At 40.0% G+C, this 23,266-nt stretch overlaps 1 protein-coding gene across 9 annotated transcripts in view; it reads right to left on the bottom strand.

Annotated features, from left to right (window-relative positions):
• Positions 1–23,266, bottom strand: part of C4H2orf76 (chromosome 4 C2orf76 homolog) — a 97,577-nt gene that overhangs the window by 49,849 nt on the left and 24,462 nt on the right. For 6 of the 9 annotated variants that reach the window (XM_036023624.1, XM_036023620.1, XM_036023627.1 and 3 more), the window contains one exon: positions 897–966. In XM_036023624.1, the coding sequence (XP_035879517.1) occupies positions 897–917 (21 nt within the window). In that variant the 5' untranslated portion in view covers positions 918–966. Of the gene's footprint in view, positions 1–896; positions 967–23,043; positions 23,083–23,266 lie in introns of all 9 variants that reach the window. The other 3 variants (XM_036023625.1, XM_036023621.1, XM_036023622.1) reach the window with 1 other exon arrangement.

The following is a 23,266-nucleotide window of genomic DNA, read 5'->3' as shown; positions in this document are numbered from 1 at the left end:
GATTAGCAGAAAGCTGGCAGGGCACAGAAGATGAACACAAGTGACATGTGTGAGGGGCAGTTCATGCATGGGGACCAGTGGGGGCTGCCACAGAAAGAGGCATGGCACACACACAGCTGCCTTGGTGTAGCTATGCTGGTGGTCTCCGCCCCTGGCCCTGCGATGACGTATGCTTCAGACTCAACTATCAACAGTCACATTTAATCGTACAAATGTGCCAGATTTCAGTGTTGATTTAATTATATGATATAGTATTACCAGTCTTTTATAGTGTTTTTTAATGTGAGTATGTTTATTTCATCCTAAAACTAAGTACCAGGGCTGTGTGCCAGGTGTTAATGTTATCTCATGATTCTATCACCAAACCATAAATTACTGAACTCACTTTAAGGATGAGGAGACAGACTCAGAGTGATTGTACAAATTGCCCAAAGTCATAAAGCCAATAAACAAAAAAAAAGTTAGGACTCAGGCATCAATTCAATTCCAAAGTCCATGTTTCCTCTAATATACTGCCAGAAAATCGCCCTGAATTATTTCTTCCAAAAATATCTGCAAAGTTCCCAATGCTTTAAAGATACTAATATAGTATATTTATATCTAGTAGTAACTACTTCATGCAACTTTCAACTTTACATACAATTTTCAGCCATAATATACACGTGATAAGAAAAAAATACCTTTAATACTAAAAAATATAAGATGTCCAGTCTTACTAGTAATCAGAGGAATTCAAAATAACAGTGAGATATGTCACTCATCAAACTGACAAAAAGTCTGACAACACCTAGTGTTGGCAAGGGTATAGAACAATGAGAATTTAATCAGTGAAGGCGGGCATCCAAATGGGTGCTACTTTAGGACGCAACACTGAGTAAAGCTGAAGATACACACACCTTTTGATTTGGCAATTTCATTCATAGGTAGGTACCCCACAGAATCTCTCACCTATGTACACCAGGAGAACTGTAAAAGAACATTCATAGTAACAATATTTGTTAATTGCAAAAACTGGAAACAAATGTCCATCAAGAGGGGAACAGGTAAGTAAATTATGGATAGTAAAAGCAATAAAAATGAACAGCTACATATATCAACATAGGTGAATCTTAAAAATATTATTGTGAATGAAAAAAATACTAGTCAAAGAATGAGAATATACCACCTTTTGCATACACAAGGTTCAAAAACACAGCTTTTATCATGTTTAAAAGAAAATAATTAGTTGTTACCCCTAAGGCAAAGGAAGGAGTATACAATTAGAGAGATCACATGCACTTTGATCATGTTGGTAGCATTTTATGTCTTGAGTAGGCCATTAGTTACATGGATAGTAGATTATATTTTATACTTTTTAGTGTATTTGGAATATTTTATAATAGATAGCAACATGCCACACTAATTTGGCCTAGAAAGTCTCTCTGAATCGTAGAATGCTTATACAAATATTTTACTAGGTTTGAGAGAATATATAGCATAATGGAAATGAAAGTTCAAACTGTTTTAATACATAAAATAATTTGTAATTATAATTAGCATACTGTGCATAATTAAATGAATGGTTCCTAGAACTGGAAATAATATTTCCCTCTAAAATAAGGTAAGGGGTTACCTTACAATCTTGTTTAGAGGTAGAGTTTAAATTAACAAATCTTTTAAAAATCCCAATATTAGCTACTATGCTATTTGTTATTAAATCTGGTTTGAAATGTTCTCCAAAATTCCAATCCTAGAATCTACCACATAATAGCAGTTCAGCAAACACCTAAAAAATTACAATTTAAAATAGACTAGAGTACTTAATAGAGAATACCTCTTGAGGAAGGGATATTATAAAGAACTTCTGCATTTCAGAAGCAGTGTTAACAGGTTTGTTAAAATTATGACCACTACTTCCCCCTCTTACCTAAGCCCCCAAAATAATAGAGATGCCCTCCAAAACATACCCACACAGGTTGGGAAAGCCTAGAACACAGTCCCAGCCCCCAGAGGTTAGAGCTAGACAGATGCAGTTTAAATATCAATTCTACCTCTTGACTGTGACACTGGGATCTCACATAGTAGAATCAATAAAAAGTAGCTGCTATTATTGTTACTCTACTTGGAATAAAATACATTTGGGCATAAAGACAGCTCATAGAGGCAGCAGATAAAGATACCAGATTCCCAGGTACAATTAAACAAATCATGTACATGGTCTAACCAAGGAAGCCAGGCATTATGCAACTACCTTGTAACTGTAGGTTTGGGTTTTTTTCACTTAATAAAAAGCAGCCCAAATGTTATACTTAAATAGTTGAGGCTTTCAATTTAAAACCCCTAATTTGTATTAATGTCTAATTCTGGTGAACACTATACTGTCATACTGTCATCTTCATCAGAAATTTGTTGTAATATGGGATCCAAAGATGGCAGCTGAGTAGGTGGAAGCTGAGTTCACTTGTTCCTGCCCCCAACCCAGATTTTCAACAGATCTTCCAACAACCAACCTGATCAATGGAATCTTAGCAGATATGAAGCTCTGAAGCCAAGGAGTACAGAAGATGCTTCATACCATCTGGTAATGGGATTTTATAAGTGGAAGGGAAAATACTCTGTGTGTGGCTCCTACTGTAGCTGAGAGACCAGACAGAAATCACAGCTCTGAAGCTTCCTCCTCTCTTGGAGCAAGAGCTTTAGATCCATGCTGGGATTACCAACCCCAATCAGAGGTAACTTGGGGAAATCTACCAAGTCTTTGAGACCCAGGCTGCGCGCGCGCACACACACACACACACACACACACACACACACACATATAGCACGTAGCACTCCCATAGTTGAGGTGCCAACCTGGAGAACTCCAGATAGGGGCACAGACTACTAAAGCAACCAGGTCGCCACAACCAGGTATGTCAGAGGCACCTGCAGGCTGCAGCCAGCTGCAACTTTGAGAGACATCTCACTCCTTGGGGAGGTTGTATATGCAAAGATTCAGATATTGACTCAGTACTGCAGTGCAGATACAGCATAGAAACTTTTTATAAGTAACTGACAAGTGGCCAGGCAAGGACCCGGGCACAGCTGCCCTGCCAGCAGAGACCAGAAATTGAAATTGCAGCAGTGGAGCTCCCTCCCCTTGGAACTGCAGGGTCCTAAGGATACCTGCAGCAATAGAGAGGGAAAGGGAGGCTGTGGGCTCTGGCAGAGGGAGGCAGTGAGGTTCCACCCTATCTGTGAAAATCAGATATCACAATTCAGCGTGTAGTGCTCCTATGGTTTGAGCACCAAGCTGAAGAGTTCACTATACAAGTGCAGACTAAGGAAGGAACCTAGTAGAATGGGAAAATTATTTTTTGACCCATTCTGAACTTTTCTCAGCTGCTCCAAGCCACACTGGATCTCTAGATCCTTTCCCTGAGAATCGAGCTAGGCAGGGACATCAGAAATTTGCACAAGAGGTTTGCTGACCCCACCCAGCTTGGCTTGCAAGCAAACTGGGGGCTCTTCAGAACAGATTGTTCTGGACTGTGTCTCCTGTGAAGGCTGGGAGTAAAACTGGCAGGAGTTGAGCACATGGGATACTTGACAGTAAAGGGAACCTCCCTGCAGAATACAATCCTCTGGGAAGGAACACCTGTGCCCATCTGCCCCAGCAGGGTTGCAGGCACCACTTCCAACAGGGAAACTATGAAGAACAGTCCTGACAGGTCCAAAATTCCCCAACTGGGTACATTTCCGCAGGGGGAAGAAAGAGAAACTCCAAACAGGACCATTCTGAACTTTTCTCAGCCATGCCATGCCACACTGGTTCTTTGGGTTCTAGCTCACTGAAACCAGCTGGGCAGAGAGATCAGAAATTGTGCAACAAGGGGTTTTCTGGGCCCTGCCCAGCTCTGCTGGCAAGCAAACTGGAGTCTGCAGGAACAAAGAGTTCTGGTCTATGTCTCTTGCAGAGGCCATGGGCTAAGAACTAGGAGAGAGTTGAACACCCAAGATACTTGGCAGCAAGGCAAACCTCCCTACAGAATACACTCCTCTGGGACGGGAAAGGTGTACCCATCCCCCTCCTGCAGGGTTGCAGGCATCACCTCCAAGAGGGAAACTCTTTAAAACAGTCCTGCCAAGTGCAAGATTACCCTACTGGGTGCATTTCTGCAGGAGGAAGAAAGAGAAACTCAAACGGGGACTCTCAAAGTGAGAATTTTGGAGGGTATTGCCTGAGAGCAGGACAGACAGTTTAGCCTCCTACTGAGAAAGTTAGTTTAGTCCCCAGTGTGGTCTGGTCTTGCCCCAAACTCAAAGGGAGACTTCTGATCCATCCCTTTAAGTCCATCCAGAGCAGCTACCCACTCTTGCAAAGAGGAAAGTTGAATGTGCCCATCCTGAACCAACAGTGAGCCCCCCTGAGGAACCAAGAGCCCAAATCTCTGGTAAAGACTACAGGAATTAGCTCTGAGTAGGGGCTACTCTCCCCTCACTGAGTGCCCTACAGACTACAATTCCAACAAAGGGAAACCTGCTAGCCCTATTTCAACAGATCTGGTCTCAGCTTACAGACCCTTATCAAAAGGCTTCTGGAGACAAACCAGGCAACCACAAAAGGGCACAGAGGCTTCAGCTCTTATACAGAACTGCCATCAGATCCAAGCAGGAAAGAGCTGACCCTTTTACACAGATCGGCCCCTCACATGAAACAGACTGCTAACTCTTTAGGAACTATTCACTACTACTGGAAATGATCTGGGACAGACCAAGACATGCGGTGCAAGGACAGGGAACACACCCACCATCTCACCTAAAATCTAAACAGCTCTTCCCAAGGGAGATCCAGGGGGCCCATCTTCCCAATTGTATCAGAACCTCTCTCAGAAACAGACAGGTCAGTGGCTAGATTAAGACTAATGGGAGGACTGCAGATAAAGTCAAGTGCAGGCAGTACCTGTGGGCCTTATGCTGAAAAAAAGCCAGCAGTGAAAAGCAGTTAAGGACCATCCTAGTTGAGCCAAGCCTGAAGGAGACAGCCAGACTGTGGATTGCTTATAACTTTAAACAGGCTACCTACAGCTAGACAGGGACAACATCTGACATTGGCTTATACCAGCTTTAGACAACACCAGAGTCATATCCAGAAGGAGAACCTAGCAGGCAAGCACTAAATTCTGCTGAGACAAATTCCACTTCATTCTTTTCCATTATTTACATTATTTTTTCTTTTGTATACCTTTTTAACATTTTTCTATTCCTTCAAATTTATTCCTACTTTTTTTACTATTTTTATTTCAAAAATTTATTTTTATCTCATTTTACTTTCCCCTTTTCTTACTCCATTTCTTTCTTCTTCTGTCCCTTTCTTACTCTTCATTTTATTTTATTTTTTCCCTTTCTTCAAACCTTTGTGGCAATTCTGTTTCCCTCCTTACTCTTACTATTTCTCCTATCTCATCTTCTCACAAGCATTTTTCTTTACTCATGTCATATCCTTTTTTTATTTCTTATAATATTCTTATTCTCTTTCCACCTTTATTAATCTTTGCTCATTTTACATTGATATTGCTGTTGTTGTTGGGGGTATTTTTGCTAGTGTGGGTTTTGTTCACCATGTTGTTTTCTTTCATTGTATCAGCAGATGTACAAGAGCAAACAAGATGTGGTGATGGCTGGGACTCTCAATAAGCCAGCCAGAGGCGAGAACCCACCAACTAATAGGCCAACAACAATCAAAACCCAAATACAACAGGAGAGCTCATATAAACTTCATAAAGGATCATCCAGCTCAGGAGATGAAGAAAACTGCACCACTGAGTGCCACAAGACTCCTACCACATGAGACCACCCCATGAAGACAGGGAGTCGAGTCAAAGCAGATCAATCTAATACACAGAAACAAACAAAGAGTCAGCTAAAATGAGGAGACAAAGAAACAACCCCCAACCAAAAGGAAAGGAGAAATCCCCAGAAGAGCTAAATAAAACTGAGGCAAGCAATTTATCAGACATAGAGTTCAAAGCAATGGTTGTAAGGATGCCCATAAAACATTGTGAACAAACTACAAGGAACTTAGTGGGAACTAAATCGGCATGAAAAAAGATGTAGAAACTATGAATAAGAAGCAGGTAGAAATGAAGAATACCATATCTGAAATGAAGATACCCTAGAAAAAATTAAAAGCAGACTATGAAGGAAAGAAATGAATCAGCGAGTTGGAAGACAAGGTAGAAAAAAAACACACAGAGCAACAAAACAAAAGAAGGACTTTAAAAGAACAAAGATAGGACTTCCGCCAAGATGGAGGCATAGGTGGGCGCACCGTACTTCCACGCACAACCAAGATTGGAACAACAACAATTTAGAGGCAGAATAACATCCAGAACTGACAGAAAATTTATCTGAATGGAAGTTGGACAGCCAAGAGGCTGAAATAGACCCGTTCATCTAGACCAGAAGAAGGGGCGGAGACGAGCACACAGAAGCGGGTTGCAGCGCTGAGAGCAGAGTTGAGCGCATAAGGCATCCGGGGGGCACATAAGGCATCTGGGGCGCGCAAGATCACAGTGGGTGGACCCTGAGTACGCAAGCGGCAGCGGAAGACCCAGTGAAGTGACGATTGTGGAGCAGGGCAGAGCACACAGCCCAGGAACCCAGAGAAGGGACTGAGGTCCCACAGAGAACAGAGCTACCATCATTGTTCCCTCTCAACCCTACCCCAACATACGACATCACAATCGAGGGACTGGGGTGCCCAGCCCTGGTGAACACCTAAGGCTCCACACCTCAAGGTAACAGGAGCAACCAGACCAAAAAAGAAAGGAGAGAGAGATGGATCAAACAGAAGAACAAATCAGTGCCCCAGAACTCATCCTTTTGAGTGATCAAGAGATAGCTAACCTATCAGATGCACAGTTCAAAACACTGATGATCAGGAAGCTCACAGAATTGGTTGATTTTGGTCGCAAATTAGATGAACAAACGCAGGTTATGATTAAAGAAATGAAGGAAAATGCACAGGTAACCAACAGTGATTGGAAGGAAACTGGGACTCAAAACAATAGAATGGACCAGAAGGAAGAAAGAAACAATCAAACAGGAAGGAATTGAGAAATAAGAATTCAAAAAAATGAGAAGCTTAGGAACCTCCAGGACATCTTTAAACATTCCAACATCTGAATCATAGGGGTACCAGAAGAAGAAGAGGAAGTGCAACAGATTGAAAATGTATTTGAACAAATAATAAAGGAGAACTTCCCCATTCTGACAAAGGAAATAGATTTCCAGGAAGTCCAGGAAGCTCAGAGAGTCCCAAAGAAGTTGGACCCAAGAAGAAACATACCAAGGCACATCAGAATTACATTAGCCAAGGTGAAAACAAAAGAGAGAATCCTAGAAGCAGCAAGAGATAAGGGGACAGTCACCTACAAAGGAGTTCCCATCAGACTGTCAGCTGATTTCTCAAAAGAGACCTTACAGGCAAGAAGGGGCTGGAAAGAAGTATTCCAAGTCATGAAAGACAAGGACCTATATCCCAGACTACTCTATCCAGCAAAGCTTTCATTTAGAATGGAAGGGCAGATAAAGTGCCTCTCAGATAAGGTCAAGTTAAAGGAGTTCATCATCACCAAGTCCTTATTTATAAAATGTTAAAGGGATTTATCTAAGAAAAGAAGATAAAGAAAAAACATGTATAGTTTATTAACAACCACACCTAAAGCAAAACCAAAAGAAACTAAGCAAACAACTAGAACAGGAACAGAACCACAGAAAGGGAGATCACATGGAGGGTTAGCAACAGGGGAGTGGGAGGAGGAGAGAAGGAGAAAAGGAACACAGAATAAGTAGCATAGATTGTAGGTTGAAAACAGACAGGGGGAGGGTAAGAATAGTATGAGAAGCTAATGTAGAAGCTAAGGAACTTATAAGTATGACACATGGACATGAACTAAAGGGGCGGAATGTGGGTCGGAGAGGGTGTACAGGGTGGAGGGGAGTGAAGGGGGGAGATGGGACAACTGTAATAGCATAATCAATAAAATATATTTAAAAAAAGAACAAAGATAGTTTAAGGGAGCTTTGGGACAATAAGAAGCACAATAATATTCGCATCATGGGTATACCAGAAGGAAAAGGAAGGAAGGAAGGAACAGAATATCTGTTTAAAGAAATAATAACAGAAAACATCCCTATCTTGGTGAAGGAAAAAGTAACACAAGTTCAGGAAGCACAGACAGATCCAATCAAGATAAATCCAAAAAGGCCCAATCCAAAACACATCACAATTAAAATGGTAACATTTGAATACAAAGAAAGAATCTTAAAAGCAGCAAGGGAGAAACAGCTAGTAACATACACAGGAGCTCCAATAAGGCTATCAGCTGATTTCTAAACAGACACAAGCAAGAAAGGATTGGCATGAAATGTTCCAAATAATGAAAAGCAAGGACCTGCAACCAAGACTACTGTATCCTGGAAGGCTTTCTTTTAAAATGGAAAGTGTGAAGTAGGCCACGAGATCGGTGCGAGCAGAGTCCACTTCCCCTTGTACATGGGTAGAACACCTAGACGATCTTCAGAGGAACAGAGTGAACAGCCAATGATATCTCAGCATATATGAAGATTGGAAGCCAAAACTGTAGAAGACATTGAAAAATCAGACAGTAAGCAGAGTGCTTTGAGACAATAAGGTCCCTGGGACCAGCATGGGGACCAGAGAAGCTGCAGCCCTAGGCCCAGCGCCTGCTGGGTCTACCACAGGATTCTCAGGAGAGAGCCAGGTCAATGGCTCCCTCCCCTGCCAAACAAGGAGGTTTCAGCAGCACCAGGATGGACCTGGATGCTTGAGGTTGCTGGGGGTAATAAGGACGAAGTGGCAAACACACAGGGGCAGTGTGCACCCACTGAGACTGTGGAGGCCAACTGAGAAGAGTTGAGCCATAACAGACCCTGACCCGGATAGTCCTCAGGCTGCTTGGAGAGTTGGGCTGTGCGAGAAGCCAGGCACTGGTTTGGAAGGCAGACTTGAATAGGAGGAAATTTTGAAAAAGAAAAAAAAAGAGGCATTTGGTGGCTGTTTAGGGAATTCTCCCGCAGCAGTCACCCCTGCCACCCCTGGCTCGAGCAGCCTCCACAGCCTGGGCCACAGCCTCAGCATGGGCCCACCTCTGCTGCCATGACCTCGGCTGCACCCCTACCCCCAGCCACAGAGATGCGGGGCAACCAACCACACCCATGAACCCAGTGGTGCATGACGGACCCAGCCACCCCTCACGCCACTGCAGCAGCAGAAGCCAGTGCAAGCCGGACACCACTGCCCTGCGACTGCGCTCCCACCCCAGCAGTGGAGGCTGAGCACTCACAGCAGCAGACCCCAGGATGGAACACCCCAGACCCCACCACCCCAACTGCTGCTGCAGCTCACACCTGAAGCCCCAAGGACAGAGTGTGCCCAACCCTGCAGCTCAGCAGCTGCCCACCCTGCCCCAGCAGCAGAGGCCCAGAGATCACGCCCACAGCTCAGGGGGCAGAGCGAGCACCTGACCCCACCGCAAGAGGCACTGTGCGCCCAACCCCATTGCTCAGTCGCAGTAGCAGAGGCCCACCTGCGTCAGCCAGGGTAGCCACTGTAGCGCCCCCACAGGGGCCCACTGGCTTGCTAAGAGGAAGGCAGAGATGCTCGCACAGAGGACAGCAGCAGGGCTCAGAGAATTAGCAATCCCCAGAAAGACTTAACTCAGTGGGAAGCCAAACTACCCAGAAGAGACTTTGAAAGTCCCTAGCATCTAGGACAGCAAAGAGCGAGAAGGTGGTGTGTGAATTGCCCCTAACTGGAGTAACTCAAGGACAGCACAACTGATGGACTGAAAGTGTAAGCTGGGCAAAGAAGGGTACAGTGCAGGCCAAGCAGCAAACTAAAGAACTGGACTGGAAGCTGGGCAACTACAACAAGTGCAGTTCAGAACTGACCCCCATCCCCGAAAAACCACAAGAAGGGAGAAAAACAAAACCAATACCCCCTCACCCTGCTGTAGCCAGGAAGACCAGCAGAACTGGCTTCGTAGAACTGGCCTGGCTTGTATTAAGCCAGTAGGAGGCTTCTTTTTTTTTTTTTTTTTTTTTTTTTATTCCTTCTTCCTTTTTTTTTTTTTTTTTTTTTTTTTTTTTACTCCTTCTTCCTTTCTTTTTTTTTATTTTTATTCCTACAAGTGGGACAATAAAACCCGGAGCTGTGAAAAGACCAGAGTTAGATCCAAAGATGGGTCATCCCAACAACTGAGACAGTGAGACAAATTTCACTTTGCTATTCCAGAGAACTCGCAAGTTTTTGTATATATGTATTATTTTTTTCATTATTTTTACATCTTTTATTTTATTAGTATTTTTTAATTTCTCTTCTTTCTGTTTAGTCTTCGCTTGGATGTTAAATTGCATTGTTTGATGGGTTTTCCTTGTTCTCTCTTTCATACTGTACTTTTAATTTTCCTTCTTTCACTTCACTTGTATTCCAATAGCATACTATTCTAGGTTGTGTACTTCCCACTCTTGTTACTCAGATCATATAGATAATGTCATGTGATTGTTACTCCATTACAATTGTAACTAATTGCTGTTCCATACAATTGAAAATACTACACAGCACCCCTCCGAGATCTTAGCTCCCTTCACTATTTGTGCAACTTTATCACTGTTGTGGTTAATTCTATTCTCTCACACACTACACCTGTTTTCTATCTGTTACTCACTATATCTCGTAATCTGACCTCCCTCAAGCTCACTGCTTTCTAGATCCAACTCACAGTCCTCCCCGCCACTGCCCGCCCAACATGAGTATTATCTTTTTCTACCCTTCTTAAAAAGTGGCTAATTGGGTGAAATATCACTGTTAACACTCTACATAGCCAAAGGATCTCCTATCTCTTCTCTACGGGTCAGTGTTTTAAATACTATAGAACACATTCTCACTGTCTTAATCCATTTTGCCTTCCCCCTCCAACTGATCACATAAAAGAGTAGGTGGGAGCTGTGAATACCAGTATACCTGCTGCAACAGGAAACCCACCAACAGATAATAACGGAAGAAGGTGAAGGAGTAAATGGAAGCCACACTAACCTCCACCCTGGACCGATCTGGAATTACAACTAAATGGTACAGCAATTACCCAGAACACACAACTGAACAATAGCAAGAGAGAAGCCTCAAAACCTCACACAGACAGAAGAACGAGCTTCAGCACAACCTGTCCACACCCACACAACAGAATACAAGACACAAAGTGAACCTCAGTTAACCAGCTGGAGGGAAGCACCCACCAAAGAAAGACCCAACAGGAATCAAAACCTGAAGAATACAGAGAGCCAACATAAATTACAGCCCAAGACCAGCAAGCTCAGGAGATAAAGGAGACTTCACTACTGAATCTCACAGCTCTACCATGGAAGTTCACACCATAAACCCAGGGAGTCAGAACAGATCAATTTAAGAAGCAGAGGCTAACAAGAAGAGTCTCACAAACAATGGGAAGACAAAGAAACAACCCCTAAATGAAAGGAAAGGAGGAAGCCTCAGAAAGACTGCTAAAAGAAATAGAAGCAACTCAACTATCAGATACTGAGTTCAAAGCAATGTTGATCAGGAAGCCCAATGAACTCACAGAGAATTTCCAGAAACTACGGGGAAACTACAATGAACTCACTGCAAACAATATCAACATGAAAAGGGAAACAGAAACTATCAACAAGGGCCAAGAGAAAGTGAAGAATACAATTTCTGAATTGAAAAACACAGTAGAAGGGATCAAAAGCAGGCTAGATGAAGCAGAGGACTGGATCACCAAGCTGGAGGAAAAGGTAGAAAAAACACCCAGAAAGAGCAAGAAAAGGAAAAGAGACTCAGAAAGAATAAAGAGGGTTTAAGGGAAATTCAGGACAACATGAAATATAATAATATCCATATAATAGAGATACCAGTAGGAGAAGAAGAAGAGCAAGGCATAGAAAATGTGTTTAAAAGTAATGATGGCCCCTGGCTGGCATAGCTCAGTGGATTGAGCACGGGCTGTGAACCAAAGTGTCTCAGGTTTGATTCCCAGCCAGGGTACATGCCTGGGTTGCAGGCCATAACCCCCAGCAACCACACATTGATGTTTCTCTCTCTCTCTCTCTCTCTCCCTCCCTTTCCTCTCTAAAAATAAATAAATAAAATCTTAAAAAAAAAGTAATGATGGAAAACTTCCCTAATTTGATGAAAAAGTCACACAAATCCAGGAAACAAAGAGAGTCCCAATCAAGAGGAACCCAAACAGGCCCACTTCAAGACATATCATAATTAAAATGGCAAAATTTCAAGACAAAGAGAGAATCTTGAAGGCAGCAAGGGAGAAACAGGAAGTAACATACAAGGGAGCCCTGATAAGGTTAGCAGCTGACTTCTCAATGGAGATGCTCCAGTACAGAAGAGAATGGCAAGAAATATTCCAAGTAATGAAAAACAAAGGCCTGCAACCAAGACTACTGTATCCAGAAAGGCTCTCAATTAAAAAGGGAAGGCCAAATAAGGAGTTTCCCAGACAAAACAAGGCTGAAAGAATACACCTCCTCCAAACAAGCTTTACAAGAAATGCTAAAGGGTCTGCTTTAAGAACAGTAAGAAAAAGAATGAGAGAGGAACACATTTTTTCAGGTATGAAAAAATGGCAATGGATAAGTACCTATCAATAATAACCTTAAACATAAATGGATTAAATGCTCCCATCAAAAGACATAGAATAGCTGAATGGATAAGAAACCATGACCCACACATATGCTGCCTATAAGAGACCCACCTCAGAACAAAAGATCTACACAGACTGAAAGTGAAGGGCTGGAAACAAATATTCCAAGCAAAGGGTCAGTAAAAAAAAAGCCAGGATGGCAATACTCATATCAGACAAAATAGACTTCAAAAAAAGAGCCATAAAAAGAGACCCAGAAGGTCACTTCATAATACTCAAGGGAAGAATCCACCAAGAAAACATTAACATTGTAAATATATACATACCCAACACAGGAGCACCCAAATACATAAAGAAAATCTTGGAGGACTTCAACAGAGATATTGACAGCAACACAATTATTGTAGGGGATTTTAATATCCCAATGTCAAACATGTATAGATCTGCCAAACAAAACATCAACAAATATTGTGACATTGAACAATGCCCTAGATCAAATGGACTTAACTTATATAGTCTTTCATCCCAAAGAAACAAAATACACTTTTTTCAAATGCACATGGAACATTTTCAAAGACAGACCACATGATAGGACACAAAACAAGCCTCAACAAATTCAAGAAAATTGAAATCATACCAAGCATTTTCTCCAAACACAAGGGACTAAAACTAGAAACCAACCTCAAGGAAAAAAACCCGAAACACTTAAATTCATGGAGATTGAATAGCATGCTGTTAAACAATGAATGGATGAAGAAATCAAAAAGTTTCTGAAAAGACATGAAAATGAACTCACAACAATCCAAAACTTGTGGGACACACCAGAGGCAGTCCTGGGAGGGAAATTCATAGCAATACAGGCCTACCTAAAAAAGACAGAAACATTTCAAATAAATAAACAACCTAACCCTACACCTACAAGAACTTGAGGAACAACAACAAAGACAGCCCAGAGCAAATAGAAGGAAGGAAATGACCAAGATCAGAGCAGAATTAAATGACATAGAGACTAAAAGCATAATTCTAAGGATCACAGAATCCAGGAGCTGGTTCTTTGAAAAGATAAACAAAATCGATAAGCCTTTAAGCAGATTCATCAAGAAAAAAAGAGAGAGGACACAAATAAGCACAATGAGAAATGAAAGAGAAGAGATTACAGCTGATACCACAGAAACACAAAGTATTATAAGAATTGACTATGAAGAACTGTATGTGAAGAAATTTGAAAACCTAGCTGAAATGGACAAATTTCTACAAAAATATAATATTCCAAAACTTCATGAAGAAGAAGCAGAAAGCCTGAACAGACCAATAACAGCTGATGAAATTGAAGCAGTAATCAAAAAACTCCCAACACACAAAAGCTCTGGACCAGATGGCTTCACAGAAAAATTTTACAAAGCATTCAGGATGAACTAACCCCTATCCTTCACAGATTATTCAAAAAAATCCAAGAAGATGGAAGACTCCGAAACTCTTTTTATAAAGCCAGCATTATCCTAATCCCAAAACCAGATAAAGACACAACAAAGAAAGAAAACTTCAGGCCAATACTGCTGATGAACATAGGCACCCAAATCCTCAACAAAATAATGGCAAATCACATCCAACAATACATTAAAAAGATCATATACCATGATCAAGTAGGATTTATCCCAGGGATGTAAGGATGGTACAATATTTGCAAATCAATAAATGTAATACATCACACAAAATGAAAAGCAAAAATGATATGATCATATCAATAGATGTTGAAAAAGCATTTGATAAGGTACAGTACCCATTTATGATAAAAACACTTAGCAAAGTGGGAATAGAGGGAGCACTCCTCAACATAATAAAGGCCGTATATGAGAGACTATATGAGAGACCTACAGCCAACATCATACTCAATAAGCAAAACTTAGAGATTTCCCGCTAAGATCAGGAACAAGACAAGGATGAATGAATGCTTTCACCACTCCTATTCAACATAGTATTGGAAGTCCTAGCCACAGCAATCAAGCAAGAAAAAGAAATAAAAGGCATCCAGATTGGAAAGGAGGAAGCAAAACTGTCATTGTTTGCAGATGACAGGATAGTGTACATAGAAAATCCTATAGACTCCACCAAAAAACCACTCCATCTAATAAGTGAATTTGGCAAAACAGTGGAATACAAAGTCAGTATTCAGAAATCAAAGGCATTTTTGTACACCAACTATGAAATATCAGAAACTGAAACCAGGGAAAACATCCCATTGGATATAGCAACAAGGGAAAATGAACTATCTAGGAATAAACCTAACCAAGGAAGTAAAAGATGTTTACTCAGAAAACTACACAACACTGAAGAAAGAAATTAAGAAGGACACAAACGAATGGAAGCATGTGCCATGTTCACAGATTAGAAGAATTAACATCATCAAAATGGTCATACTACCCAAAGTGATTTATAGATTCAATGCAATACCTATTAAAGTACCAATGATATATTTCACAGATACAGGAAAAAGATTTCAGAAATTTGTATGGAACCATAAACAACCCCAATAGCTGCAGCAATTTTGAGAAAGAAGAAGAAAGTAGGAGGGATCACAATACATGACATCAAACTGTATTACAAGACAACTGTAAGCAACACAGCCTGGTACTGGCATAAAAACAGGCACATAGACCAATGGAACAGAACGGAAAGCCCAGAAATAAACCCAAGTCTCTATGATCAATTAATATTTGATAAAGGGGGAAGAAGCATAAAATGGAGTAAAAATAGCCTCTTCAAAAACTGGTGTTTGGAGATCTGGACAGCTACATGCAAAAATATGAAACTCGATCACCAACTTATACCATACACAAAAATAAATTCAAGGTGGACAAAAGACTTAAATATAAGTCATGACACCATAAAAGTCCTAGAGGAGAACATAGGCAGGAAAATCTCAGACATTCCACACAGCAACATCTTCACTGATATGTCCCCTAAAGAAAAAGAACATAAAGGAAAGAATAAACACATGGGATCTCACCAAAATAAAAAGTTTCTGCATGGCTAAAGAAGACAGTATTAAAATGAAAAAGAGTACCAACTATATGGGAAAACATATTTGCCAATGACACCTTGGACAAGGGTTTGATCTCCAAAATATGTAAAGAACTCACATGACTCCACTTCAGGAAGACAAACAACCCAATTTAAAAAATGGGCAAATGACCTAAACAGACACTTCTCCAAGGAGGACATACAAAGGACCCATAGGCATATGAAAAGATGCTCAGCATCACTAGCCATCAGAGAAATGTAAATTAAAACCACAATGATACACCACTTCACACTGGTCAGAATGCTCATTATAAACAAATCAACAAACAAGTGTTGGAGAGGATGTGGGAAAAAGGCAACCCTAGTGCACTGTTGGTGGGAATACAGGCTGGTGCAGCCATTGTGGAAAACAGTATGGAATTTCCTCAGAAAACTAAAAATGGAAGTGCCTTTTCACCCAGCAATTCCACTGCTGGGATTTTACCCGAAGAACTCTGAAACACCAATCCAAAAGAACCTATGCACCTCAATGTTCATAGCAGCACAATTTACAATAGCCAAGTACTGGAAGCAACCTATATGCCCATCAGTAAATGAGTGTATCAAAAAACTACAGTACATTTACACAATGGAATATTATGCAGCAGAGAGAATGAAGGAGCTCCTACCCTTTGAGACAGCATGGATAGAACTGGAGAGCATTCTGCTAAGTAAAATAAGCCAGGTGGAGAGGGACAAATACCATATGATCGCACCTTTAACAGGAACCTAAACAACAAAAGAAAAAAGCAAGTAAAATATAACCAGAGACATTGAAATTAAGAATAATCTGCCAGTAACCAGCGTAGAGATGGGAAGAAATAATGGGGGGAAGGGTTTTCAGGAATAACTATAAAGGACCCATGGACAAAACCAAGGCAGGGAGGTGGGTTTGGCTGGGGGGAGGAGAAGTGGGAGTAAATGCAGACAACTGTAATTGAATAACAATAAAATAATTTAAAAAATAATAAAATGGAAGGTGAAATATAGAGCTACTCAGATTTAAAAAAAAAAGGCTAAATGAGTACATCTCCACCAAACCAGTATTTCAAAGGAAGCTAAAGGTACTGCTTTAAGTAGAAGAAATAGAGGGAGGAATACAGATACAAACAGAAAAAATGGAAATGAATAAGTATTTATCCATAGCAAACTTAAATGTAAATGGATTAAATGCTCCAATCAAAAGACATAGGGTAGTTGAATGGATAAGAAAACACAACCTACATATATGCTGTCTACAAGAGACCCACCTCAGAGCAAAAGATATACACAGACTGAAAGTAAAGAGATGAAAAAAATATTCCATGCAAATGGACATTAAGAGAAAAGCTGGGGCAGCAATACTTATATCAGGCAAAGTGGACTTCAAAACAAAGGCCATAACAAGAGTAAAAGAAAGTCACTACATGATACTCAAGGGGGTAGTCCAACAAGATATAACTGTTGTAAACATATGCCCCCAATGTAAGGAAATCTAAATATATAAAGAAAATTTTGGAGGACTTTAAAAAGAGACAGACAGCCACTGACAGTCATTGCAGGGGTTTTTAACACCCTATTGTCAACAATGGGTAGATAGATGTTCTAGACAAAACATCAACAAGGATATAGTGGCATTAAATGACACTATAGATCAAATAAACTTAATTGATATTTACAGAACATTTCACCCCAAAGAACCAAAATATACATTTTTCTCAAATGCACATCAATCATTTTCAAAGAATAGACTACATGGTAGGACATAAAACAAGCCTTAATAAACTCAGGAAAATTGAATATCATATCAAGCATCTTCTTGGATTACAATGGCTTGAAACTAGAAACCAACCTCAAGGGAAAAACTCAAACATTCAAGTACATGGAGACTGAATAACATGTTATTAAATAATGAATGGGTTAATAATGATCAAGGAAAAAATCATAAAGTACCTGGAAGCAAATGAAAATGAACAAACAACAACCCAAAACCTATGGGAGATGGCAAAAGCAGTCCTGAGAGGGAAGTTCAGAATAATACCGACCTACCTAAAGAACACAGAAAAACCTCAAATAAACAACCTAACCCTACAGTTAAAAGAACGAGAAGAACAAAAACAAACAAAGCCCAGAGTGAGTAGAAAGAAGGAAATAATCGCTATTGGAGCAAAATTAAAAGACATAGAGACTAAAAATAAACAATTCACAGGATCAATGAATCTAGGAGCTGGTTCTTTGAAAAGATAAACAAAACTGACAAACCTGTACCAAACTAATCAAGAAAAAAGAAAGAGAGGGCTCAAATAAATAAAATCAGAAATGAAAGAGGAAGTAACAACTGATAACACACAGATATAAAGGACTGTTAGAAATTACTATGAACAATTATATGCCAAGAAATTGGACAATCTGGGTGAAATGGACATTTTTCTAGAAATATACAGTCTTCCAAAACTAAATCAGGAAGAAGCAGAAAGACTGAAAAGACTTATAATAACTAGCAAAATTGAAGCAGTAATCAAAAAACTCCCAGCACACAAAAGCCCTAGACCAGATGGCTTCACAGACAAATTTAACCAAACATTCAAAGAACTAACACCTATTGTTCTTAAACTATTCCAAAAAAGAATTCAAGAAGGAAGACTCCCAAACTCCTTTTATGAAGCCAGTATTATTTTAATGCTAAAACCAAGTAAAGACACAACAAAGAAAGAAAATAAAGGCCAATACCTCGGATGAACATAGATGCTAAAATCCTCAAAATAATACTAGCAAACCAGATCCAGCAATACATTAAAAAGATCATATACCATGATCGAGTGGGATTTATTCCAGGGATGCAAGGATAGTACAATATTTGCAAATCAATAAGTGTGATACATCACATAAACAAAATGAAAAACAAAAATGACATGAACATATGAATAGATGTGGAAAAAGAATTTGATAAAACCCAGCACCCATTTATGATTAAAAAGAAACACTCAGCAAAGTGGAAATAGAGGGAGCATATCTCAACATAATAAAGGCCATATATGAGAAACCAACTGACAACATCATACTCAATGGGCAAAAACTTAGAGCTTTCCCACTAAGATCAGAAACAAGACAAGGATGCATGCTTTCACCACTCCTATTCAACATAGTATTGGAAGTCTAGCCACAGCAATTAAGCAAGAAAAAGAAATAAAAGGCATCCAAATTGGAAAGGAGGAAGCAAAACTGTCATTGTTTGCAGATGGCATGATAGTGTACATAAAAAACCCTACAGGCTCTACTAAAAAAACTACTCAACCTAATAAGTGAATTTGGCAGAGTAAAAGGATACAATATTCAGAAATTGATGGCATTTTTGCACACTAACAATGAACTATCAGAAAAAGAAACTAAGAAAACAATCCCATTTACTATTGCAACAAAAAAAATAAAAATAAAGTACCTAGGAATAAATTTAACCAAGGAGATAAAAGAACTATACTCAGAAAACTATATAACACTAAAGAAAAAAAATTAAGGAAGATACAAATAAATAGAAGTATATACCCTGTGCATAGACTGGAAGAATTATCATTAAAATGTCCATACTACCCAAAGAAATTGGGTAGTACAGATTCAACTCAATTCCTATTAAAATACCAATGGCATATTTCACAAATCTAAAAGAAATACTCCAAAAATTTATATGGAACCAAAAAAAACCCCAAATAGCCTCAGCAATCTTGAGAAAGAAGAACAAAGTTGGAGGGATCATAATACATAATATCAAACTATACTACAAGGCCACTGTAATCAAAACAGTCTGGTATTGGCATAACAACAGACACATCAATGGAACGGAATACAGAGCCCAGAAATAAACTCATGTTCTTATGGTCAATTAATATTTGACAAAGGGGCACAAGCATACAATGGAGTAAAGACAGTCTCTTCAACAAATGGTGTTGGGAGAACTGGAAGGAAGGAAGGAAGGAAGAAAGGAAGGAAGGACGAAAGAAAAGAAAGAACAAAAAAAGGGAAAGAAAGGAAGGGAGGGAGGGAGTGAGAGAGGAAGGAAGGAAGGCAGGAAGGAAGGAAGGAAGGAAGGAAAGAAGGAAAGAAAAAAGGAAAGGAAGGAAGGAAATGGAGGAAATGGAGAAAAGGAAAGGAAGGAAAGGAAGGAAGGAAATGGAGGAAATGGAGAAAAGGAAGAAAGAAAGGAGAAAAAGGAGAGGAAGGAAGGAAGGAAGGAGAAACTAGATCACCAACTTACACCATACATTAAATAAACTCAAAATGGATAAAAAATATAAGTTGTGACACCATAAAAATGCTAGTGGAAAACATAGGCAGTAAAATTTCAGATATTTCATGTACCAACATTTTTACCAACATATCTGCTAGGCCAAGGAAAATAATGGAAAAAATAAACAAATAGGACTACACCAAATTAAAAAGCTTCTGCATAGCAAAAAAAAAAAAATCAGCCAAATGAAAAGGGACAACATATTTGTGCCTGAATGGCACAACATATTTGCCAATGATACATCAGATAAGAGTTTAATCTCCAAAATATATAAAGAATTCATACAACTCAACACCAGGAAGACATACAATTTAATTTTTAAAATGGGCAAAGGACCTGAATAGACACTTCTCCAACAAAAAGAAATATAGATGGTCAATAGACATATGAAAAAATGCTCAACATCACTAGCCATCAGAGAGATGCAAATTAAAACCACAATGAGATATCACCTCACACCTGCCAAAATGACTATTATTAATAAATTAACAAAAAACAAGTGCTGACAAGGATGTGGAGAAAAGGCAGCCCTAGTGCACTGTTGGTGGGAATGCAGACTGCTGCAGCCAGTGTGGAAAACAGTATAAAATTTCCTCAAAAAATTAAAAATGGAACTGTCTTTTTACAGAGTGATTCCATTGCTGGTAGTATACCCTAAGAATACTGAAACACCAATTCACAAGAATTTATGCACCCAGTGTTCATAACAGCACTATTTACAATAGCCAAGATTTGGAAACAGCCTAAGTGCCCATTGGTAGATGAGTGAACTAAAAAACTGCGGTATATTTACATGATGGTATACTACACAGTGGGGGCGGGGGGGGGGATGGGGAGGAGAGGAATTCCTACCTTTTGTGACAGCATGGATAGAACTAGAGACTATTATGTTAAGTGAAATAAGCCAGTTGGTGAAAGACAAATATCATACAAGAAGAATCTAAAGAAAAAAAAAACTAATGAGCAAAATAGAACCAGAGGCACAGAATCATGGAATAGACTGATAGCTGTAAGAGGGGAGGAGGGATGGAGGACTGATTGAAAGAATGGTGCAGTGGGTGGAGGGGAGTGAAGGGGGGGAAATCAGAACAACTACAACAGCATAAACAATAAAACATTAAAAAATAAAAATTAAAAAACAGAAGTTTGTTGTGATATATACTCAGTAACTAAACAATAGAAGATATTACCAGAAGAAAAGAAAGCATTATCTAATTTTCCTTAAGGACTATGGAAAGTGAAAGAAAGCATTATCTAATTTTCCTTAAGGACTATGGAAAGTACACTTACTTGTTTTACTAAAATTGGCTTTCCAAAATGAGAAAAATAATCAAATATTTTATGCCTTTCTTATACAGATTGTATTTCAAGGTTACCAAATAGCTGATGACAGAAAGTTCTTTTTATAGAACTGCAGCTAAAAAGCACTGAAAGAACAGTAATATTTAAAAATCATGATTTCCACCTATCAGAACGGCTATAATTAAGCTGTTTCCCTGTACACTTGTATTTGTACTTTTCTGATGTGCTATGCATCAACAAAAAGTTATTTGTAAAACTAAACTCTATTTCTTTTAAAAAGAGGCAACTAAACAAAAGAAAACAATACAGAACTTAGCAAATACTGTAAAGGACAGTGAAGGCCAGAAACTTGTTTATACAACTGATATTCACTGAAGGATACTAAAACACATTTCAGAAGTCAGAGGTACCAGAAGCAGGTCACCTTCCCAGAACAAGCCTAAACTTGTCTAAGATGGCACAAAGTCCCACATACACAGCCCCTCCCTGCCTCTGGGATGGTTTTGTTACCACCACAATCTACCTTTTGAATATCACTCCAGCAGCAATGACACCCTGTAGTTTCCCACACACATCATGCTGTTTCCAGGTCTCTGCCACATTTTCCTACCCGCAACTTTTTTTCCAAACTTCCTCTGCCCCTCATCTCTTCACTTGACCACACAGGCATCCTTCAAAACTCAGCCTGGGACCACCTGCTTCAGGACACCTTTGCTCCTCCTTGCCCTCACCCCCACCCCTGTCTCAATCAGCTTGAAGGCCCCCATTTGCCCACAGCACCTGATCATGCCATACATAGTAAGGCCATCTGTTTAAGGAGGATAGCTTGGAAGTTCCTTCAGGGAAAGATAGCTGTGTGGTTTATTTTTGTACACACAGTAACATGTGCAGCATGAGGCCCAGCCAAGCCCCTGTCAAGGCCTGGAGAATTAAAGAGTAGCTGAAGGGCAGAGCAAAACCCGAATTCCTCCCTTTCCTAAGGACACACTGACATATCTGTCCTGCACTACAGGATCAATGAGCTTTAACAGGGCCCATGAAATGTTTGGGGGGGGGGGGTGGCTGGGTACTTACTGCTCTAGAATATAAAAACTTTAAAAATTAACATTTAACTAAATATCTACACATATGACATTTTAATAGCAACTCAGTTCTAGTCATAATTATATATACTAGATTTACTTTAGGATATGGGTACATTTTATATGATTTAGGGTAGGGATTTGAAAAGTAACAATGCCTAGGGCTTAAGAAGGTCTTTAAACCTCCCTACCTAAAAAAATGTGTTCTGGCTCATACCTTACCCAGCTGGTTTGGGGTAATGAAGGAAAAGTCATACCCAAAGCAAAGCAACACTTAAAAACAAAGAAACAAATAAAACTGCAAATGAATCCCCTAACATGGAGTTCCTAGGTCCCTAACAGGTATCTACTGCATCATCAGAGGCAAGAAGGGCCATGGCCCAGCACCCCCCCTTCCTGGACCAGAATCCCCTGGTCATTACAGGCCAGCAGGAACTGGTATTTATGTCCTAGGCTCCAACAGCACGAAGAGGGAAGGTGGAAATTCAGCATGGGATGGTCAGGGAAAGCCAAGACAAATGCCAGATCGCCCAGCAGCCCAGCTGCTCCCATTCCCAAGCTGGCTCTTCTCCCCACAGCAAAGTTCAAGCTGAGGAGCTGGCTGTAAACCAGCTGAGGCAAACTCTGGAGGTGAAAAACAAAAAACATGCATACTCACAAAATACTTGATTGCTGACTTTAGATTGATCTCTATCAGCTAAAAAAAGAAAAACAAAAGGCCCACCAGTTCTGGTTACTCAGAGGATATACTTTATATAAAGGAGTCCCCAACACTGAATTAATGAAGACTGACTATGGCTTCTGGGCATATATATACAGGCCTAGGTTCTCACTGCACTGTCAACATAACCTTGCTTTACGTGTGTTTCTGATTAAAGGCA

This window comes from Phyllostomus discolor, chromosome 4 (genome assembly GCF_004126475.2).
Source record: "Phyllostomus discolor isolate MPI-MPIP mPhyDis1 chromosome 4, mPhyDis1.pri.v3, whole genome shotgun sequence".
Lineage (NCBI taxonomy): Eukaryota > Metazoa > Chordata > Mammalia > Chiroptera > Phyllostomidae > Phyllostomus > Phyllostomus discolor.
This window is presented reverse-complemented; position numbering and strand designations above follow the sequence as displayed.